This window comes from Elephantulus edwardii, unplaced genomic scaffold (assembly GCF_000299155.1).
Source record: "Elephantulus edwardii isolate Elephantulus edwardi_28Jun2011 unplaced genomic scaffold, EleEdw1.0 scaffold00078, whole genome shotgun sequence".
NCBI lineage: Eukaryota > Metazoa > Chordata > Mammalia > Macroscelidea > Macroscelididae > Elephantulus > Elephantulus edwardii.
This window is the reverse complement of record NW_006399828.1, coordinates 5,757,046-5,781,547: the sequence shown is the minus strand read 5'-3', so window position 1 is coordinate 5,781,547 and position 24,502 is coordinate 5,757,046. Positions and strand designations below refer to the sequence as shown.

The window sequence follows — 24,502 nt, the reverse complement described above, 5'->3', positions numbered from 1 at the left end:
TGGATTCGAACCGTGTTCCTCTGGGATTGCAGTGCAGCTTCTTGCCACTAGGCCACCAGAGCTCCCCCTTTTATTTAAGTTTTAAAGTTTATCTCAGGGCAGTAAATTCAGGGGTTCATCTACTTCCTTTAGCTCTACAAAGTCTGGAGTCCATGAAAATTTGAAATTGTTTTATCAGAATTTTTTTAATAAATAAATGAAGAAAGTATCATTTGAAACATGTAATGGTGAATATGTCTTTTCAGGTATGAAAATTTTTTTTTTAAATTGCTACAGTCCTATATTTTTAAAGTAATGCTTGTTGTAAGATAACTTAATTCCGTCTTTAGTCAAGAATAAATAGTATATAGACAATTTTTTAGCATAATTTCTTGTTCTACATTAATTTTAAAAAGAGAACTCAGTCTTCAGTTTTTCTAGTTTTTAGTGGTGTTATAAGTGACCTTTTGAAAACCTGAATTTCAAAGATTTTAAACTTTTCACTAGTTGTAATATTAAGCTAGTCCTGATTTCCTTAAAAAGGTTATTATTCACCTAGTATTTTCCAAGGGCCTGCTCATTTTCTAGGGTAATAATAACACAGCTTCAGTTTGCTTGGCTCCACAGTCAACACTCTCGGCACCAGCAGCCAGGAAATTAGAAGATGTATTGCCATGGGAAAGTCTGCTGTTAGGGACCTCTCCAAAGTACTGAAGAGCAATGTTGTCTCTTTGGAGACTAAGATTCGTCTGATACAGGCCATGGTCTTTGCAATCACTTGTTATGCATCAGAGAGTTGGACAGTGACTAAGGAAGATAGAAGGAGAATTGAAGCCTTTGAGCTGTGGTGCTGGAGAAGAGTATTGAGAGTACCATGGACTGCTAGGAAAACAAACAGATTCATCCTAGAAAGGGTCAAACCGGGCTGCTCCTTGGAGGCAAGGATTCTGAGGCTCCGTCTAACATACTTTGGACATGTTGTAAGGAGGGACAGGTCCTTGGAGAGGAACATCATGCTTGATAGGGTAGAGGTACAGCGTAGAAGGGGAAGGCCCTCTATGAGGTAGGTTGATTCAGTGATTGGGGTAATCAGGATGGGTGTTTCGGAGACGGTGTGATTGGCACAGGACAGAGCAGAGTTTAGGGATGTTGTACATAGGGGCGCTATGAGTCAAAAGCGACTCGACGGCACATAACAACAACAAACAACAATAGCACATATGACAGATAAAGTCTCTCTTCTTGTAGCTTTCATACTGCAAGAGAAGCAAATATACAACACTTGGTTATAAGTGCAGTGTGACTGTTAAGTAAGTGTGAATTATGGTTACCGTGTTTGAGAGAATTGATGTGTTGGATGGGGAGAGTGCATGGAGACTGTTCATGAGGAAGTGACTTTGAATATGGACTTGAAAGATAAGTAAAAATAATGAGTAGAATGAAGAAGCCTGTTTGTTGTTGTGTGCTATCAAGTTAGAACTGACTCATAGCTGACCCTACAGCAGATTTTCAGGTGAATTTAATCATGTGCGAGGAGACTGCCTGTCCTTCTCCCATGAAGCAGCTGGTGGTCCAAACTGGGTACTTTTAGAATTGCAGCACAGCATCTTACCAGTAGGTCACTAGAACTTCCTGTTTGAGACCTGTTGTGGTTGTTGTGTACTGTCCCATAGCTGACCCTCCAGTGGTTTTAAGGAGGCAATTCATTGCACAGGAGGAGAGTACTCATCTTTTTCCTAAAGAACAGCTGGTGGATTTGAATTGTGTGCCTTTGGGTTGGCAGCATGGCTTCTTGACATGCAGCCCGTAGAGCAGCATGTGAGGAAATATGCTTCAAGAGAAGGGACCTAAGAGAAGATAGAGAGTGGAGTGATGAAGATGAAGTGGCAGGAAGGTAAACCCTGGAGGGCCTGGTCAACAGTGCTGAGGGCATTACACACTCCCACGAAAAACATGGAACCACTGACAAACGTGAAGCAGAAAAGCAGTTTTAATGTGTTGTAAGAATTTAAAGATCCCATTTATTGCTTACAGAAAATGAAAGACAACAGTACTAATTGTTTGGAAAAGTAGGGACTGATAATTGATGGGATATGCAGAGACATTCAACTATGCGACTCATAGCAAATTGTGAAGAACATGGTAAAGAATTGGAACTCCAGACACTTACTTGTACTTATGCAGAACTTGTACATAGATTGCAAAGTAATATTTTGAACAGAACAAGGAGATACTGTATTGTTTAAAATCAGAAAAAGTGTGTGCCAGGTTTATATCCTTTGATTATACTTATTCAGTGTGTATGCTGAGCAAATAATTTGAGAAAGTAGACTATACGAAAAAGAACATGATACCAGGATTAGAGAAAGACTCATTAGCAACCTGTGATATGACCTGTGGATGACAGTTTTGCTTGCAAAAACAAAGACTTGTTGTTGTTGTTATGTGCTGTCAAGTTGCTTGCAACTCATAGCAACCCTTTGCACAAAAATAGCCCTGAACCCTGCTCTATCTTGTACCAACCTTACTGTCTCTGACACACCTACCCTCATTACCCTACTCATTGAATCAATCTATCTCATCAAAGGTCTTCTCTCCTGTACTGTCTGTCCCTCCACCCTCCCGAGCATAATGTCCCTCTCCAAGGACTAGTCCCTCCTTGCATTATGCCCAAGTATGTCAGATGAAGCCTCATAATCCTTGCCTCCAAGGAGCAGCCTAATTTTACCCTCTCTAGAACAGACCTATTTGTTCTAGCAGTCCGTGGTATATCCAGTACTCTTCTCCTGCACTTCAGCTCAACAGTGTCAAGCCTCTTTTTATCATTCTAATCATTGTCCAGCTTTCTGATGCATAGCAAGTAATTGCAAAGACTATGGCCTAGATCAGGTGCACCTTAGTCTCCAGACTGACATTGTTGTTCTTCAGTATTCTGGAGAGGTCCCTGACAGCAGACTTTCCCAATACATTTCATCTTTTGATTTCCTGGCTGCCGGTACTAAGAGTGTTGATTGTATAATCAATCTCTTCACTGTCGATCATGATGCTCCCAATCAGTCCAGTGGTGAGAATCTTTTATTAATGAAGGTCAAAGACTATAGTCTTCACTATTATTACCTCAACATGAATAACACAAAAGTCCTTGCAACTTGGCTAATAAATAACATCATGGTACGTGAAAGAAAGACTGACATTGTCAAGGGTTAATTTTCCTTAGCAAGATGATCATTCAACACTATTAGCAGTAGCAGTTAAGAAACAAAATATTACTTTGGAGAAATTTACTAGTAAGGACCTCTTTAAAATACTGCATTACAAGAATATCACTTAGAGTACTAAGGTGTGCCTGACCCAAATCATGAGATTTTCAGTTGCCTCACAGACATATGAAAGTTGACCAATGAATAATGAAGATGGCAAGAAGCTGCACTGCAATCCCAAAGGCATGTGTTTCGAGGCCAGTCTATTCCCATGTGATAACTGCTTCAGAAAACCCACGAGAGGATCAGCTGGGGGTTGGTTCTGACTAAACAGTACACAATAACACACAATGAGAAATTAGTGCCTTTGAATTGTGCCATTCATGAAAAATATTGCATGTATCACATGCTACCAGAGATTAAACAAATCTCAGGAAATATGCAAAAATGAAGATAGTAAGACTTCATCTCACATATTTTGGTATGTTATCGAGAGTGGCCAGCCCCTGGAGAGAGAAAGACATCATGATTGGTAAGGTGAAAGGTCAGCATAAAAGAGAAACATCTGCAGTGAGGAGGATTGGCACAGTGATCGCAGCGGTGGGTTCCCGCAGGGTAGGGACTGTACACAGCGTTTTGTTCTGTTGTTCATAGGTCATTGTGCATTGATGGCACTAACAACAGTGACAGCAATCAGCTGGAATATGTGCAAGTGGAGAAGAAAGAGAAATCAAGCAGGACTCCTAGAGTTCTGGCTTGACAAACCATTTTTCTCAGAATGAAAGGGAACAGTAAATAAAAAAGGAGCAGTTTGGGTAGAGAGGTGATGAGTTTAGATTTTTACATGTTGAGTTAGAAGTAGCTGTATGGATGAGGGAGAGAATAATTTCAAAGCAATATACGATAGGGTATTATGGTTATCATAAGAGTCCAGAATGAAGGGTGTGTAGTGGAGTATACTCGGGTGGTGGGAGAGGGGCAGGGGGATTGTATACCAAAGAAGGAATCTTTCTTTTCTTTTCAGAGAGGAGTGAACTGGGCGGGGGTAGGGCTGGGCAGGGAGAAAAGTGCAACAATGAGTGAATGGAAATCCAAAATCTCTGTAAATGTTCATTAAAATTAATAAAATAAAAAAGAAGTAGCTGTATGATGTCCAAGAGGCTCAGTCATCCAGTAAGCAGTATATAGTTATGATGAGTAGAGAATCCCATAAAAAATGCTGATCCTGGACAATAAAGAGTCAAGAAATAATTCATGTTTCATGGCATCATTCGTCTCTTTAGAGCTTTTTAAAATCTGCTTTTTGCCTCCCCGTAATCAGTTCTGATACTGCAGTGAGCAGATGTTTATCTTCTGTTGCTGACCAACACTGAAAAACCTAAACATTTTACTTACCACCTTGAAATTCACCTTCTGTATGTAAACACCAAACACATCAAAGCAAACCTTAGGACTGCTGTTTTGCTTTGCTGGTTTTGCCATTACTCTTTTTTAAATGAGTGGATGAATATTTCAGGTCTGATTGTAATCCATTCTCTCTCGTTATGCAAATAGAAAACCATGGTTGGCGAGGTTGTAAGTTTGACAGGGTTACATGGCTGAGCACTTGGCAGAGTCTGCCCTGGTGTTCAGGGCTCTGTATTATGGGCCATCTTACTTGCATGACTTTCTACTTCCATCTCCTCCTCCTAAGCAGCTTCTGGCCTCAGAACACTCTTAAAATTTATTTTATTAGTGGACATTGGATAGTACCTACTCTGGTCCCTGGAGCTATACAGTTGTATTTTTCCAGAATATTAATTCTGATTGTTAGGAAATAGCCAAAGAAAAATGTGAAGTTATTATGAAAGCAATTAAAATGTCTTCCCACTTAAAGGGTTATGCAATTAAGTGGTTCTTTGAATCTTTTGTTACCTAATAAACAAAAACTGTCAGTGCACAGGAGATAAAATTGAATATACATCAAGAACCTTATAGATTCTGACAAGGTTGTGGAGAAACTGGAACCCTTATTCACTGTTGGTGGAAGTGTAAAATGGTGCAACCACTGTGGAAGGCAGTGTGACACTTTCTCAAAAAGTTTCAATTAGAGATACCATTTGACCAGCAATTCCACTACTGGGAGTATACTCCAAAGAGACCATAACTGCCACCCAAGCAGATATATGCACACCCGTGCTTATCGCGGCTTTGTTCACAATAGCAAGGAGTTGGAAACAACCTAAGTGACCATCAACAAACGAATGGATAGAGAAACTGTGGTATATTCGCACAATGGGATACTACGCTGCATTGAAAAACAAGGAACTCATATAATATTATTCAAAATGGGTGACCCTGGAGGACATTATGCTGAGTGAAATATATCAGTCACACAGGGACAAATACTGCATGGTGCCACTGTTGTAAAACAAGACTGACATCAGGGTTGGGGAGAGACTCAGAAAGATGAGATAAATAATGTATACGGCATTGAAACAGATGAGGGAGATAACTATTTAAAAGGGATATGTGATTAGGCATTATTGTCGTGACAGGAGTCCAGAATGAAGGCTGCATAGTGGAGTGGACCTGGGGGGAGGGATTGTAAAACAATGAAAAAATTTTTCTTTTACTTTTCAAAGAGAAGAGCGTACTAGGGGGCAGGGGCAGGGACAAAAGTGCAACAGTGAATGAATGAAAATCCAAAGTCTCTGTAAATTTTCATTAAAATTAATAATAAAAAATATTAAATAAAAGAGAACCTTATAGATTGCAAGGTTAAAGAACTCTTACTATGTAACTTGAGCTACTCTCAAGGGCATTTGAAGCTGTTTTTCCAGGAAGAAGTTAAAAATTTTTCTCATTCTCTCAATAGAGTAAGTACAGAGAGATTTTAGGAAATTTGACTGAGTTCAAATAAATTTCAAAAAATTAGGTAGTTGTTGAGCTAAATTCTCAAGCACCTTACACACAGTCCATGCCTGCTCATGCCTAATGTAAAAGCCTCTTTGGTGCCACACCCGTGGGGAGTTTGTTTTTTTCCTCCCCCCATGGGGAGTTTTAAAAGGGGGCTGCGTGGCACTGAATGAGAGACTGAGAAATCGGTTAATGTCCTAGTAGAAATTTTATATCTTCTTAAAAGTAACAGCCCAACTAGATTCTATTTGAGCCCTTACAACAAAGAAAAGACTAACCTTTCCTAATCCCAGTCAGGGCAAGGAGAAACTTGTTTTATTGATGCTGACCTATTTTCAGTGTACTTAATTGAAAAAAAAAAAGAAAAAGAAGAAACAAACTACTGTCCTCACTTACACCCCCTCCAAGAGAGAAGAAATACAGAAAGGAAGAAAGTGGGGAAAATGCAGAAACTGTAATACACAGTGTGCTGGTGGCCTAGCAGCAAGAAGCTGTGCTGCAATCTTGAAGGCACACAGTTCAAATCCACCAGCTGCTCTGCAGGTGAAGGATGAGCAGTGACCTCTCGTGTGATTAACTGCCTCTGAAAACCCGCCAGAGGTTCAGCTGTGGGTCAGTTTTCACTCAACTGTATATAACAACATATTGCAGAACAGTAATGTCAGTTTGAACACTAAGGTGCACCTAATCTAGGCCATGGTCTTGCCAGTCATTTGCTATACATTGGAAAGCTGGACCATGAATAAGGATAACAGGAGGGGAATTGATGCCTTTGAGCTACAGTGTTGGAGAAGAGCACTGACCATCCCATGGACAGCCGAAGAACAAACATAAGCCTTAGAGAAGGTGCAGTAAGAATGCTCCTTTTGAAGGAAAGATGGCAAAGCTTCATCTAACATACTTAGGGCATATTGTTAGGAGAGGCTGTTCTTTGAAAAGGGATATCATACTTGGGAAGGTGGAGAGTAGGTGAAAGAGAGGAAGATACTTCTTGAGATGGATTCACACAGTGACTGAAGCAATGGGCCCATGTGTTTCAGAGATGATGAGGATAGCACAGGATAGAATAGGGTTAAGATCTGTTGTTCATAGGATTGCCGTGAGTCATACAAGACTCAGTGGCACCTAACAACAAGAATATATTGCAGAGAAGAGAGGCATCTTAATTCTCTCTGAACCCCCTTTTCATTCTTCCTCTCCCTCCAGGGTCCCTAGTAGTGCAGTGGTTAAGAGTTCAGTGGCTAACTGAAAAGTCAGTGGTTTGACACACCCCCCCCCCAGTTACTCTGCAGGAGTAGATGTAGCAGTTTGCTTCCACAGAGATTACAGCCTTGGAAATCCTCTGCTGCACGATTCTTCCCCATCCTGTAGGATCTCAATCAGTTAGAATTGATTTGATGGTGATGGCTTGGGCTTGACTTCTCTTTCTGGGCTTTGCCCCAATCACCTTTTCTGCTTTTCAAACATCTGCAGTTCACATCACATTACTTTTTTAGTTCTGAAAAATCCTTCTCTACTAGAATAAGTTTCTAGCTGGCCAAGATACCTGCTCTTTTTTGTTCACATATTTCCTTAAAATCTTTTCGGTGGAGCTTCTTGTGGCCAGTTGGTACCTTTTGGTTACACACCTTTTCCTTATGATAGTCTACATGGTATTATTTGTGCCTGCTTCCTTTTTCTTCCCTAGAAGGAAAGCTTCATGAGGACAGGGATTTTATCCATCTCATTCACTCTTAGAAACCTGTCATCCAGGACATGTCTGAAACTGACAAGTAAATGATTAAGTTCATGAGTTGATATTTGCTCTGCAAACTCTTCCAGAACCAGGGCCATTCCTCATTTTAATTTATAACTTACGGAAATGTCCATACATGTTTTATTAAAAGAATAGTTTAGAGATTAGCCTGTCGGTCAGAGCCAGGCCACATAGCCTCCAAAGAGCAAATTCTCAAGTTTCTCCTCCACTTTAGACCTTTCTGTGGTTAATTTTGCTCTAAGTAATTTGACCAGTATCTGAAACTTTCCTTTTGGTGAGAGACTTAAAGCATCCAAGGTCATCCAAGGTTTGGCTGTGGATGGAGCCAGACTGCCTAGTTCGGTTCTGAATTTCTCTCTCTGTTGACTGATGTTATCAGTTTCTGATCGTTTGTGTACTTCAGTTTATTATGTTGTAAATTGAGGCCAGCAAGAGCTCTTCTCTTGCAGGATTATTTTGAAAATTAAATGAGTTGGTGCAGGTATTATGTCCATTTTGGACCTAATAGGACCTCAGATGTTGGCAGGAATGCTATTGCTGCTTGTGCAATGAGCTTAAGCCAGCAATGCTGCAGAGTGAGTGTATTTGTGTTTTGTTATTATCTCATCATATCAAATACCTTTTTTTAAAAAAATGCAGAAGTTGACTTTACTATTCTTCATTGTAAGTATCTTTTTTTAGAAACCACAAAAGGCAACTTTACACATGGACCTCACCTGCTGGACTGCGCAGGAATCAGATTGACTATATCTGGGGAAAGATTTGGAGAAGCTCAATATCAGCAGTCAAAATTAGGCCAAGTGCTGACTGTAGAAGAAACCATCGATTTACTCATGTATGCGCAAGTTTAAATTAAAGCTGAAGAAAATGAAAACAAAGACCATAAGAACCAAAATACAACTCTGAGTCTATCCTCCCTGAACTTAAAAATCATCTGTAGAATAGATTTGAGGTAATGAAGCACTAATGATCAAAGACTAGATGAGATGTGGGATGATGTCAAGGATAACATCCGTGAAGACACTCAAAGGTCATTACAAAGACAGAAGAAAAGATCAAAATGGTCGTCAGAAGAGACAGAAAATTGCACCAGAGCACCAAGCAGCAAAAGCAATGGGAAGAGATGCCTTAGTAAAAGAGGTGAACAGAAGATTTCGAAGTGTTGCTCGAAAAGTCAAAGCAAAATATTACAATGGAATTTGCAAAGAGCTGGAGTTGGAGAATAAAAAGGGAAGAACTCAGCATTTCTCAAGTTAAGTTGGAACTGTTGGAGGGTGGGGAGTGGGGGAAAGGAAATTCAAGACCTGAGTTACAATACTGAGAGATACTGTGGGCACAATCTTGAATGATCCAGGAAGCATCAAAAGAAGATGGAAGAGATACACAGAGTCACAATATCAAAAAGTATCGGGTGACAGTGAAAAATTTTAGTACATACCATATAATCAAGAGCCAGTAGTAATGGAGAAGAAAGTTCACACTGTACTGAAGGCACTGGCAAAAAAAATGAGGCCCCAGGAAGAGGTGTTTCAGTTGACGTGTTTCATATGACTGATACAATCCTGGACATGCTCACCAGTCTGTGCCAGGAAATTTGGAAACTAAGTGCTTGGGCAACTGACTGGAAGAGATCCCTATTTGTTCTTATTCTTAAGAAAGGTGATCCAACAGAATTATTGAACAATGTCATTACTATTACATGCAAGCAAAATATTGCTGGAAATGATTGATGAAAAGTTGCTAGAATAGCACAATGTCCGAGAACTTCCAGAAACTCAAACTAAGTTTCGAAAAGGCTGTGAGGGGAAAAGGGATGTCTTTACTGATATCAGATGAATCCTAACTGAAAGCAGAGAATACCAGAAGAATGTCTGTCATTATGCTGAGTGAAGTGCATCAATAACAAAGGGACAAATACTGCATGGTGCCACTGTTGTAAAACAAGACTGACCTCAGCATTGAGGGGAGACTGAGAAAGATGGGTTCAATAATACATACTGCATTGAAACAGATGAGGGAGAAAACTGTTTAAAAGGGACATGTTATTAGATATTTTTGTCATGACAGGATTTCAGAAGGAAGGCTGCACAGTGGCATGGACTTGGGGGGAGGGATTGTAAAACAATGAAAGAATTTGTCTTTTACTTTTCCAAGAGGGTAGTGTCCTGTGGGGGAGGGTTGGAAATGGAGAAAAGTGCAAAAATGAATGAATGTAAATCCAAAGTCTCTGTAAATTTTCATTGAAATTAATAATAAATTTTTTAAAAAAGAAGAATGTGCTTTATTGACTGCAAAGACATTTGACTTTGTAGATCAAAACAAACTATGGCTGATATTGAGAAGAATGGGAACCGCAGAATACTTAATTATGCTCTCATAAAATCTGTACCTAGATGAGAAACTGTTGTTAAAATAGTGCAAGGCAACAGTACATGGTTTAAAATCTGAAAAGATCTATGTCAGGGTTGTATCCTTTATTCTATTCAATCTGTGTACCGAGCAAATCATTCAAGAAAGTGGACTCTCTGAAAAATAATGTAGTATCAGGATTAGAGGAAGACTCATCAAAAGCCTTTGTTATGCAGATGATACAACTTTTCTTGCTGAAAGTGAGGAGGACTTGAAACACTTGCTGCAGAAGATCAAAAACTACAGCCTTCAATATGGATTACATCTCAACACCAAAAAGACAAAAATTCTCACCACTGAACTGAGAAGCAATGTGATAATATGGAGAAAAGATGGAAACTGTCAACAGTTTCATCTCATGTGACTCTACAGTCATCACTCTCCCAGGGTGATGATTCATGGTTCCAGGAGTCAGGAGTTCAGGAGACACATTGCATTGGGCAAGTTTCCTGTCAGAGTCCTCTCTAAATTACTGAGGAGCAGTGATGTTAGTCTGAAGACTAAGATGCACCTGACTCAGGCCATGATCTTTTTGGTAACTTGCTACGCATCTGAGAACAATGAAGAAGGATGACAGCAGAAAAATTGATACCTTTGAGTTGTGGTATTGAAGAAGAGCACTGAATATCCCATAGACTGTCAAAAGAACAAACATATATCTTGGGGAAAAGTACAGCCAGAGTACTCCTTGGAAGCAAGGATGGCGAAGCTTCCTCTCACATACTTTGGACATGTGGCTGTGACAGGCTATTCCTTGGAAAGGGGCATCGTGCTTGGAAAGGTAGAGGATCAGCATTGGAGAGGAATATCCTCCACAAGATGGACTGATAATGGTGACACAGCAGTGGGCTCAAGTGTATCAGAGATGGTGAGGATGGCATACGATAGCGGAGGGTTCAGATCTGTTATTCATAGGGCTGCTATGAGTGGTACTCAACTTGGCAACACCTAACCTCACTATCCAGTCATTCCAGTTCATTAGATATAAGAATTCCTCTCTTAGAAATATTCTTGCAATTTAAAATGTGTACATTAAGCAATTTTAAATTGTGATTTGAGTGAAAGTTTACAAGGCAAATTATTTTTTCATTCATTCATCCATACACATTTTCTGTAACATTAAGTACCCTCAGTGTAATTGGACACTTTCCACTTAACTCCCTATAATTCTAATTTTCATTAATTCTTCATACTTCCCTGTGTCTTCTCTTTCCCTATTGGAGAGTCATCTATGAGTTGGTTTTGCCCTGAGGGCACATAACAACAACAAGATAAATGAAGCGAAATGCCCGTTGAGTCAGAACTGTCTCATAACTGACCCTCCAGTGGGTTTTCAGAGGCTGTAAAGCTCATGGGAGGAAATTGTCCATCTTTCTATTGAGGCGCAGTTGATGGCTTAGAACCTCATGCCTTTGTGTTGGCAGTGCAACTCCTTACCACTAGGCCATCAGAATCCCTTTCACTAAGAGCCTATTATTTACTTTCTAATTTCTACTCCCTCTCTTGCCATCTCTGGCAACCATTCAATAATGAGGCATAGATAAACTTGTCCTCAGCTTTTAAAAATAGTATTTTTATAAAACACTTATCTTTTTGTGATTGACTTAAAAAATTTGGCATAATGCCTTCTAGATGCATCCTTGTTATGCAGTGTTTTGTTCTTTATTGTTTATTACCATAGAGCACACTTGGACTAGCAGGTAGGACAACTGACGCTGAGCACTCAAATATGAAAACACAAGGAAGAGGAACAGTTGTAAGCAGACACTAGTATTAGAATGTGGAATGTGAAAAGCATGAATATAGGAAAATTGAACATCGTTAAGAATGAAATGAAACACATAAATATTGACATCCTAGGTATTGGCAAAATGAGATGGACTGGTGTAGGACATTTTTAATCAGATGATCATATCTACTATGCTGGAGATGAGAAGGTGAGGAAAAATGGGGTTGCTTTTGTAGTTAAAAAAGTAATTTCTAGATCTATCTTGAAATACAATGTGAGTGACAGGGTAATATCCATATGCATACAAGGAAGTCCAGTGAATACCACCATCCTTCAATTATATACACCAACAACTAGAACCAAGGAGGAGGAAACAGAAGATTTCTACCAACTTTTGCAGTCAGAAATCGATCGAACATGCAATCAGGATGTATTAATGATAATGGGGATGGAATGCAAAAGTTGGGAACAGAAAAGAAGGATCAGTAGTTGGAAACCATGGACTTGGTGACAGAAATGAAGCTGGAGATAGAATACTGTACAATCAATGATTTATTCATCTCAAATACTTTTTATAAGAAACACAAGTGAAGATTATACACATGGATTATATCTGTGAAAAGAACTGCTGAAGAAGCTAAATATCAGCTGTGAACACTAAGCCAGGTGCTGATTGTGGAACAGATCACCAACTACTCATATGCAAGTTCAAAATGAAGCTAAAGAAAATTAAATCCACAGGAACCAAAATTGAACCTATCCCACTTGAATTACAAAACCATATCAGGAACAGGTTTGAGGCCTTAAACAATAATGAACGAAGACCAGATGTAGGAGGATATCAAGTATAAGACCAGATGTAGGAGGATATCAAGTATATCATCCATGAAGAATGCAAAAAGTCACTAAAAGACAGAGGAGGAAGACCAGGACAAGACTCTGAATATTGCATGAGAAGCTAAAGCAAAGAGAAGAAATAAAGATGTTAATGAGCTGAACAGAAGATTTCAAAGGGCAGTGCAGGAAGACAAAATATTATAATGAAATGTGCAAAGAAATGGAGTTAAAAAAAATCAAAAGGCTGAACTTGCTCAGCATTTAAGCTGAAGGAACTGAAGAACACATTCAGTCCTTGAGTCAAAATACTTAAGGATGCTTTGGGTAGAATATTAAATGATCCAGAAAGCATTAAAAGAAGATAGAAGGGAGTGTTTACAGAGTCACTGTACCAAAAGGAATTGGCTGACAGAGAATTTCATGAAACAGCATATGAACAAGAGCCTGTGGTGATGAAGAAGTTCAAGCTGCTCTCAAAGAACTGGCAAAAACAAGGCCCCAGGAATTGATGGCCTACAGATTGATATATTTCAACAAACAGATACTACCCTACATGCGCTTACCAAGTTGTGCCAAGAAATCTGGAGGACAGCCACCTGGACAACTGGCTGGAAGAGATCTCTATTTGTTCTCATTCCAAAGAAAGGTGACCTGACAGAGTGAGGAAATTATTGAACAGTATCATAGATATCACATGCAAGCAAGATTCTGCTGAAAATGATCCAGAAATGACTGGAGCACATCAACACAGAACTGCCAGAAGTGCAGGTTGGGTTGAGAAGAGGCTGTGGCTCTAGGGATATTATAGCTAATGTTAGATGAATCTTGGTTGAAGGCAGAGAGTACCAGAGGAATGTCTATCTGTGTTTCATTGACAATGCAAAGGCATTTGACTGTGTGGATCATAACAAACTGTGACTGACTCTGAGAAGAATGGGAATCCCAGAACACTGATTGTGCTTATGCAAAACCTATACTTAGACCAGGAGGCAATCATCAGAACAGAGCAAGGAGACACTGAATGATTCAAAATTGGGAAGGATATATGCCAGAGATGTGTTCTATCTCCATACCTTCAATCTATATGTAGAACAGATCATCCAGAGGCTGGGCTCCATCAGGAGAAGTGTGGCATCAGGATTGGAGGAAGACTCATCAACAACCTGCGTTATGTAGATGTGACACAACCCTGCTTGCTGAAACTTGTAGGACCTGAAGCACTTGCTGCAAAAGGTCAAGGACTGCAGACCTCAATATGGATTGAAGCTCAATATCAAGAAAACAAAGATTCTCACCACTGGGTTGATTGGCAGCATCATGGTATATGGTGAAGAGATGGAGATTGTTAACAGCTTTAGTTTGCTTGGCTCCACAATCAACACTCTTAGTACCAGCAGCCACGAAATCAAAAAAGAGAGTTGCATTGGAAAAGTCTGTTGTCAGGGACCTCTCCAGAGTACCGAAGAGCAATGATGTCAGACTAAGGTGAGCCTGATCCAGGCCATAGTCTTTTCAAGTACTTACTATGCATTAGAAAGCTGGACAATGTCTAGGGATGATAGAAGGAGAACTGATGCATTTGAGCTGTGGTACTGGAGAACAGTATTGAATATACTGTGGACTGCTAGGAGAACAAACAAGTTTGTCCTGGAGAGGGTGAGACCAGGCTTCTCCTTGGAGGCAAGAATTCTGAAACTCCATCTGACCTACTTTGGACATGTTGCAAAGAGTGACCAGTCCTTGGAGAAGGGTATCATGCTTGGAAGGGTGGAGGGACAGCACAAGAGAGGAAGACCCTCAATGTGATGGATTGACTCAATGACTGGGCTAATGGGTGTAGATGTGTCAGCGACAATAAGGTTGGCATGGAATAGAGCAGTATTCAGAGCTGTTGTACATAGGATATCTTTGAGTGCCAAGCAACTGATGGCACATAACAACAGTCCTCCATTGTGTGACTATGCTACATATTGATAAATACTTGTTCTCTTTGTTATTATAAATATTGTTATTGGACATGGGAGTGCATATTCTTGTTTGTATCATAGTTTGTGTTGGGGTTTGTTTTGGGGTTTTTTTTATAAACCTAATAGTGGAGTTGCTGGATCAGTGATGTTTCAATTCCCAAGTTCCTAAGGCAGCCACAGGCTGTTTCCATGGTTGTTGCACCATTTGACATTCCTACCAGCAGTGTGTGAGAGTCCCCGGTCTCTCCACAGCCTTGCCAGCATTTGCTGTTTGTTGTCTTATTGCACTTTGCTATTGTTCCTGGGGTGAAATGTTATCTCATTATTGTTTTGTTTGGGATCTCCCTTATATTTATGATCTTAAGCATTTCTTCAAGTGTTTTTATTGCCATCTGAATGTCTTTAGTGAAATGTCTTTGCATGTTCTCTGCTTATTTTGTAATTAGGCAAAATAGCCTATTAAGAATAACAATTATGATCCTTTTATTAGTTGTTTATAATTATTATGCAAAATTCCTTCTCATGGAATTTGATTGGAAAGAATAATACTTTATTTTCATTAATAAGTAAAGGTTTACATGAGAATCGGGTTCCATGGGGATACTGAGTAGACATTTTCCTCAATGGTGGTTGTTAACCATCAAGTCAGCACCTGGCTCATGATACCCCATGTGTTACAAATTAGACTACCATATAGATCCCTCTATGCTGTAATAGAAGCAGATTGCCAGGCCTTTTCCTCCGTCCCCCATCTCCCACTCGATCAGTTACATTTCACTGTGCCCCTCCATTGATTTTCCAAGGTGACACATCTTTACAGGAAGAGACAGCTTATTTTTTTCTCTTGTGGATTGATCCTCGTATTAGAACTGCCAATCTTTCAGTTAGACCCACAACTCATAAGGCACTATGCCACCAGAATATGGTGAGGCCATCTGACCTGTAACTTTGCAAAGGATTAGGAGAATCAAGATTTAACAGCTGAAGGATAATTCCTATTTGAAAATCAAACATATGTTCTAGCTCCTACTGTGTTACTGATTTCTATATAGGCCAACACTCTCAAAGCACTTTCTGCTTCTCTGTTTGGTTCACGAATTTATTGCAATGACCTCAGACAACTCACAGACCATATTCATCATTATGAGGTTTATTTGGAGCCAACAGTTACAATTCAGGATCAGGAACAACTCGGGATATAGTTCTTGGATCAGAATAGCTTCTTATTAAACATGCTTCTTCTGCCCCTTGGTCTCTGCGCAGCATAGGATGTGTTGCAAAGCTGTTTAGCTCTGCCAGTGAGTCCCTGGGGAAATCCATTCCATCAGCAAGCCTGAAGATGGTCTGTGCCCTCACTCTATAAGCTAGCTCGTTCACAGCAGCTGCTTCACTCTGACAGCTGTCTTGTGCCAGTCCGCTGATTCTGTTTTCACTGTCTTATAGCATCATTCGTATTAAAGCTCTCTCAGAAGTTCTCTGTGCAGCCACTCCAGTCCAAAAGGCATTTTCTGTTCCTGGCTCTTTCTAATAGTATTGAAGTCCTCTTTATGCCTATGGGATGGTCATTTTAAGCCTAGTGAAATGGCAAAAACATGACTAGAGGGGAGTTCTGGTGGCCTAGTGGCAAGCAGCTGCAACTACAACCCCAGAGGTGCAAGGATCGAATCCACCAGATGCTCTGCCAGGGAAGGAGGGACAATCTCCTCCTGTACCAGACCAGTCAGATCTGATTTGATGGTACACTCACAGAAAAATAATAAAATTTAAAAAAAAAACACACCCATGACTAGAAAGAACTTACAAAAGTGGTCCATTGTAATTCCTAATTAACTCTATATTTTTAAAAGGCTAGTTCACATTTAAAGGGGGAGTAATGCACAATACACAGTAGTCGCTAGTTTTATTTAAAGGAAACCAAAGTGATCCTTTACACTACAGGTGGGCTTGAACCAATGACCTTCTGGTCAACAATTGACCACAGACAGCTTTTTTTACCACCCAAGCTTCTATCTCAGTCTATTAAAAGAAAGTCTCATCTATTTGGAGTATTTGATAATATGGTTCTTAATATTTTAATCTTTCTCATGTATTTTCTGGAAGAGAATAAAATTAAAAATATTATGTGTTATAATACTGGTGAATTATCCAGTATGAAATTTTTCTCCTTGCAAAGTTACTATTTTTGTATTTTTAAAAATTTCTTATTGCATACAGAACTTAATCATGCTCTTCTGTATGTCATTTTTCACTTGGTAAATCCGTAAATGCCAGGTTGAAAGTTTTTGTCAAGAAGAATTATTTTTAGGTAAACTTAAAAAGGGAAAGGTTAGAGCACAAAAAAAAGAGAAGCATTCCATTATAATCCACACCCTTAATTGATGACTTTCATAGTAATTTGGGCGTAGAGGGAAACTACAAATAAAACTGACTCCTAACTACTTAGGGCTTAAATCTGTCTCTGTAGGTTTCTGTTATTGTTAAAATATTAATAATAAAAACATTGTTCATGGATTTCCTAACAATCTAAAATGTATTTTCCTCTTTTGAGAGGTTGGGGGTGCAAGAGGAGGTGTTCATTCTTCCATCTGTTTTAAAAATAGTTACTAAAAAAAAAATCTTGGAAAGGAATTTAAGAAAGAGCATAAAAGCAGTAGCCAAGATGTCTGAGAGTCTTTTCATCTGTTTCTTAATGGGCTGTGTAGGTTTGCCTACGAAGGAGATTCTGGCCTATGTAAATGAGCTGTCCTATTTTTTAGTCTTTTCGAGCTCTCTGACCTCCTTGTCTGGGAATACTTTCAATCTTGGGAAATTAGGTTCTTCCATTTGTAATACTACTAAATTTTTAATCTCAACACAAAAGTCCTTTTCTTGCCCCCTGAAAAGAAAAATAAAAAACAAAAACTCACTTTACCACATGGCTGGCAAAGGATGATAATAAAAGACTCTCTTAGGTCATGTGATAACATGGAGCAATGACAAAATAGGAGAGAGAACTAGAGAGTATTAAAACAAGCAAAAATAAGCAGGGTAGCTGGCTTGAAAGAATCAGAGAGTCAAGGACTTAGAGATAAATGCCACAAAGTAAAATTAGTTCAGTGAGAGCATTAAAAGGAAAAAAAAGCAACATGGTCTTTTCTGATTGTTAATGGTTATTTCGGTAATGATTGCTGTGAATTTTTTTTAGGTGTTTTTTTTGTTTTTAGTTAGGGGATTGCTTCCTGCTTTGTCTGGGTAACATATTTTTAAATGCCATATAAATAAAACTGACTCACATATTGTAGGGTTGGTCGCTGGCAGCCTTTCACAATAGAATCTTCTTACTTGTGCTTTCCAGATTCTCACCTGATGGAAGACTAATTGTATCATGCGGTGAAGATAAAACTATCAAAATTTGGGATACCACAAATAAGCAGTGTGTTAATAACTTCTCCGATTCTGTAGGGTAAGTTAACTTTTTTTTTTTTTAATTTGTAGGGGTTGGATTGGTAAGGAAACTTGTAGCTGTAATTGAAATAATTTGAGATTAAGGAAATTGAATTTTTATTTCCTCCTAGGTTTGCAAATTTTGTAGCTTTTAACCCTAGTGGTACATGCATCGCTTCTGCAGGCTCTGATCATACCGTGAAAATCTGGGATATAAGAGTGAACAAATTACTCCAGCATTATCAAGGTAACAGTTTCTGTATCAAAACAGCTCAGTTGAATGGGCTCCTCTGGGAAGCTTTTGAACTGATTATACCTTTGGTGTGTGGTTTTTATCTTTTTAATGGGGGTCATAGGCTGCCTTTGAACTGACTAGAGAATGCTTAGCACCCAACAACAGCAGGACCTGAGAACCTGAGGCAGATGTCAGAGTAGAGGGAGGAAAGAGGAAGAACCATAAGATGCCAGCAGATATAAAAAAGAAATCTCTGTGAGATTTTTAAACTCTGGTTACTTACATCCTGTAAGAAGTCAAGAGTAGAAATTGACTCCAAATTTCAAATCGGAAAATTATATGTGAGCAAAAAATAGAGTATCTGGCAGAAGAAAACAGTTTCCTGATGTCACTTATTCCACTTGTACAACGTAGCACACGCTGTTAAATCCTAACAAGAACCCTGAGGAGTGTTGTTGTGTATCTTCAAGTCAGTTCTGCTCAGAGTGACCCTACAGGACAGGGCCAAACTACTCTCCATGGGTTTCTTATGCTGTAATGCCCAGGTCTTTCTCCCAGAGAGCAGCTGGTAGACTCAAACCTCAGACCTTTAAATTAGCAGCTGATCACTTAACTATTGTGCCACCAGGTTTCCTGAGAAGTAGTAGTAGTATTACTACCATTTTAAATATAGAGAAACTGAAACTTCAATTAGGTTAATAAACTTGCTCAAGTAATTATGGCATAATCCATAGGGAGTTGTACAGCTCACTCTGTGGCCTCTCCCTTCTGGTGATTTGAATTTACCAGCAACTTTATAGGAGAAAGATATACAGTCTCCTCCTGTGGGAAGAACACCCTCAGAAACCCAGTGAAGGATCAGCTGTGAGTTGGTTCCAACTGGAAGGCAGTGAGTAAAGTGGTCTCTTCAAATACTGGCAGAGCACACTTTTGATCACTGTGTTATATTGCCTCCTACTGGAAGGATGTTGTTGTTGTTGTTATGGGCCGTCTAGTCGCTTGTGAATCATACTGACCCTAAGTACAACAGCCCTAAACTCTGCTCTGTCTAGTGCCAGTCACACTGTCTCCGATACACCCATCCTGATTACCCCAGTCGCTGAATCAATCCACCTCATAGAGGGCCTTCCCTCCTGTGCTGTCCCTCCATCTCCCAAGCATGATGAAGGACTGGTCCCTCCTTACATGTCCAAAGTATGTCAAACGAAGCCTCAGAATCCTTGCCTCCAAGGAGCCACCCGGTTTAACCCTTTCCAGGATGAATCTGTTTGTTTTCCTAGCAGTGCATGGTACACTCAATACTCTTCTCCAGCACCACAGCTCAAAGGCATCAATTCTCCTTCTACCCTTCCTAGTCATTGTCCAACTCTCTGATGCATAACAAGTGATTGCAAAGACCATGGCCTGTATCAGGCAAACCTTAGTCTCCAGAGAGACACCATTGCTCTTCAGAACTCTGGAAAAGTCCCTAACAGCAGACTTTCCCATTGCAATAGTAATTGGAAATTTAACTCATCACTGTGTAGTCAGAACCACTTCATAGCTGACCCTCTAATGGGTTTTCAGAGACTATAAATCGCACAAGAGGACATTGCCATCTTTTCCCTGCAGACCAGCTGGTGGACTCAAACTTCCCACCTTTGAATTGGCAGCCTAACTCTTTATTGTATGGGCCACCAGAGCTCAGTAACTGGAAATGAATCATCACACTTTTTTTCAGTAGTATACCTTTCCCCAAATATATCTCTGCACTCTTCACACCTTAGTCTCAAGACACTAAGTCGTTATTACATATAATTTGAGATTAAAATATGTATTTTATGTAAACTATAAATGATCAACTGTTGTTTATACTGCTAATATATTAAAACACTTCATAATTATGTGGCCAATAATATTATTTTTTCCATGACACTGTCTTATTTTTTAAGTTATTCTTTCTCATTGGTTGTAAATTTAATATGTGTGATGCCAGAATATATTATATACATAGTATATTGGTGTTATACAGACTTTGCCTTTAAATTATTCTTGTTTTCAACCTTGTATTACTAATTGGACAAAGGAGCACCTTTATAATTAAAAACACTTCTCTGAATAAAATATCAAATATCGACTATCACACACACACACACACACACACACACACACACACACTCTATCTCCCTCCTTCCCTCCCTCCCTCTCTCCCTCTTTCCCTCTCTCCTTTCCTCCCTTTCTTTCTCTCTCTCCAAAACAACATGAATGAAGGCTTAGTCTTAAAGGACATCTCAGAGTGTGAACACCGCAAAGTTCATGCCCTGCATATTGGTGAGATAGGTAATGTCTGAGATCTTAAACCTTATGTGAATGGTAGGATGGGACAGGTGAAGGACTAGGAAAGAGCCAATGGAGACTTAAAAAAACAGAGTCATAATATCCATAGATCAAAATATTATATAAAATACAGTGTATGTGCACAAGTGCATAGAACACAATGTACAGGAATGAAACACTGTAAATGAAGGATTGAATAAAACACGATGTGCATGCTAGAAACACAATGTATGTGAATGACTATATGCAAACCAACAAAAATATTACTAGAATACAACCCTACCTTATAAGCAGCCATCAATTATGATGTTACTCATCTGGATGTGAGCTTATCAGGGTGCTCTCGTGGTTTACTGGTAGGAACCTATACTGTAATCCCAAAGGTTCATAGTTTAAATCCACCAGTTGCTCCTTAGGAAAAGGATGGACAATCTCCTGTAACATTCACTGCCTCTGAAAACCCACTAGAGGGTCAGTTGTGGCTTGACAGCACACAACAACAACTCATCTGAAATAAAAGAGAAAGAAGGAAACCAGACTCTTCGAGATGAAACTAGTCTGCAGAGCTAAGAGCTCACATAAACCATGACCTTATCTACCTTGGGAGTGGTGAAACCAGGCGGTGCCTGTTACCACTGCTGACTGTTCAGAGAAGGCCACAATAGATGGCCCCTAAAGACCAGGGAGAAATTTGGCAGAGAACTCAGAGTCTTAAAAAGCCCAGGTACGACTAAAGGATCCCCTGATGCTGTTATCTTGAGATATTTTTTAAGCCTTCAATCAAAACTGTCCCCTGAGATCACCTTTTAGCAAAAAAGAACAGATTAGCACTCAAAGGAAATGATATTGATATTACCCTTAAGTAATTACTAGGCAATGGGGTAGGGGTAAAGTAAACATGAAAAAATAAGGGATATAAGGAGCCTGGGGGGAGGAAACGTTAGCTGCTTCCAGTTCAGAGTTGTCAAAGGGAAGCTAAGCAGCTGTTTGCTATGCAAATTTTCACTGAGAATACAACAAAATACTAATTTTAAAAAAATCCAGTCCTTTGATATTTGCTTCTGTTTTCTATAAATCAGTTCACAGCGGCGGAGTGAATTGCTTATCATACCATCCTTCTGGTAACTATCTCATCACTGCTTCATCAGACGGCACACTTAAGATTCTGGATCTCTTAGAAGGAAGACTCATATATACACTTCAAGGACATACGGTATTAACGCGATGATTCTGGCTTTCCAAATAATGCATATTTAAAGTTTTGACTGATTTTTTAGATGTTCTTTTTCCAAGAACATCACAAATATATAAATACATTCATACATAGAGATATGTGTATATATTTCATATATATGTGTGTGTATATATCTCCAGTATATATACACAATATGTATTTGTGTGTATACTTCATATATATTTCTAATGTCTTAATTTTTAAAATATTTTATAAACATAGATATTTATGTATTATATGTGTAAGTGTATATATATGGTCAGTGAAAGAAAGGAAGATGGATTGACAGTCACAACAGCAGTGGACTCAAAGGTGTCACAGATGATGAAGATGGCACAGGATAGGACAGGCTTCAGATCTGTTGTTCACAGGGTCACTGTGAGTCATCTGTAATTTGATGGCACCTAACAACAACATATTTTTATTCTCTGGAAACACCTCTTAGAAATACTATCATTCTAGTCAAAGTCAATGCCTATTTTTCAGTGACCATTAAATTAATTTTCTACTGCTATATTTACTATTAGGTATTTTAGGTTCCACTGGTTAAATCTGAGTAGGTAAGCTTAATCCCTATTTCTGTTCTTCCTAGTCAAGGAGAACTATCCCACTAGCCATGGTCTCTGCCTGCCTCTACACTTCTCTCATCAGTATGCTTGCTGAATTTGGAAGGGGAATGTTCTTTCTCCTTCAATGTCCAGTACCTACTCTACTGCCCTTGGAGGTGAACTTACTCTCACTGTTTTCTTCTGAGACATCGTGTTCCTGCCATTGGGTGGTTAAGTGTGATTTACTCTGAGGTTTGGTTCTGCAGAGCTAGTCTGTCCACATACAAAAGCTGCTTTCTCAGGAGCTCTGATGACCTAGGGGCAACAAGCTGCACTGCTATCCTGAAGGTGCACAGTTCTCATCCACCAGATTGTGAAAGAGGGGCAATGCTTTGCCTGTATGAGGCCTCGGGTTCAATCCCCGGCACCTCCACCAGGAAAAAAAAAAGAAAGAGGGGCAGTCTCCTCCTGTGCCAATCAAATCTAATTTGAATCGCCGGTATACAACAAAAACAAAAAGAAAAGCTGCATTCCCTTAGAACAAACTTTTATTTGTAAGAAAGGTGATTTTTAGCTCTCAGTTTAGAACCAAGAGGGGAAGAGGAATATATGTACTGATAATCAGAGGCACCCTGCCATACACACGTATAATGTTCAAGAGGAAACTTTTTAACAGTATATATAAAATTATATAAAATATGCCTCTCAAATATAAATGGAAATATTCAAACTTCTCCAGTTTTTTTATAAGAATGCATTCTCTTTTCTTCTTTCTTATTTATAATGTATTAGGTATTTCCTTTTAAGTATATCTGAGATATTTATATCCAGAAGTAGAATAGGCTTCACGGTCTAGGGAAGAAGGGGCTCTTTCTGCTTTCATGTATCCTGCCTGGCTTCCTGCTTTGCTTTGTTGTTTGTTTCTGCAGCTGTGCTGGTATGAAGCAGAAACAGAAAGTAGCCAGCTCAGATATATCTGTATCTATAAATTTAGTTTTAATAGATGTGGCTAATAAAAGGGCCTAAGGCTTGAAATGTCCATGAAATAAGTTTAAAAAAAACACACACAAAGATAGAAACAATATTTTAGAAGGACAAACATCACACACAAGTGGAATTTTTCAGTAGGTCATCAGATTAGGTAACATCCATTATTAGCTGACATAATGATAAGACATGTTAAAACTGTTCTTTCTAATTAAGGAAGTTATGGTCAGCAAACCCAACCCAACCCACTGATATCAAGTTGGTTTTGACTCATCACCACCCTGTAAGATAGAGTAGCTCTACCTGACAGGGTTCTCCAGGCAGTAAAATCTCTAAGAAGGCAGGCTGCCATCCACTTCTCCTGGGGAAGATCTGATGAGTTCAAAACCACCATCTTTTTGTTAGCTCTCAGTACCGTAACCGCTGTGTCCTCAGGAGTCCTTGTTGGCATCACACAAAGGATATTTTTTATCTGGTCTCTTTTTTTTTTTTTCCTGTTTCAACTGTTAATAACTAACATAACTTAGTTGTAATTTTCAAATTTTGGAGATGAAAAATAATGGAGATAAAGATGTTCACAACACCATAGTAACCTATGAATGTAGGATAGTCTTCTTGAAAAATAATACAAGAATTTTTCACTTTAGAAGTTTTCTTCAAACAACTCTGAGACATCAGCTCACCCCCGTAAGAATAGCAAAATTTAACAGAACAGCACACATCAAACGCTGGCAAGGTTGCGGAGAAACTATAACCCTTATTCATTGCTGGTGGGAGTATAAAATAGTGCAATCACTATGGAAGGCTGTATGGCGCTTTCTCAAAAAGTTGCAAGTAAAAACCACTATGAGATATCATCTCATCCCAGTCGGAATAGCAAAATTTAGCACAACAGCAAGCAACAAATGCTGGCGAGGTTGTGGAGAAACTGGAACCCTTATTCACTGTTGGTGGAAGTGTAAAATGGTGCAACCACTGTGGAAG

The 24,502-nt window shown here is 39.2% G+C and overlaps 1 protein-coding gene across 1 annotated transcript in view; it reads left to right on the top strand.

Moving 5' to 3' along the window:
* The window catches only part of POC1B (POC1 centriolar protein B), a 175,151-nt gene that overhangs the window by 66,094 nt on the left and 84,555 nt on the right, over positions 1 to 24,502 (top strand). The window contains exons 4-6 of the mRNA XM_006889502.1: positions 18,110 to 18,217; positions 18,330 to 18,445; positions 21,829 to 21,962. Coding sequence (XP_006889564.1) covers positions 18,110 to 18,217; positions 18,330 to 18,445; positions 21,829 to 21,962 — 358 coding nt within the window. The remainder of the gene's footprint in view (positions 1 to 18,109; positions 18,218 to 18,329; positions 18,446 to 21,828; positions 21,963 to 24,502) is intronic.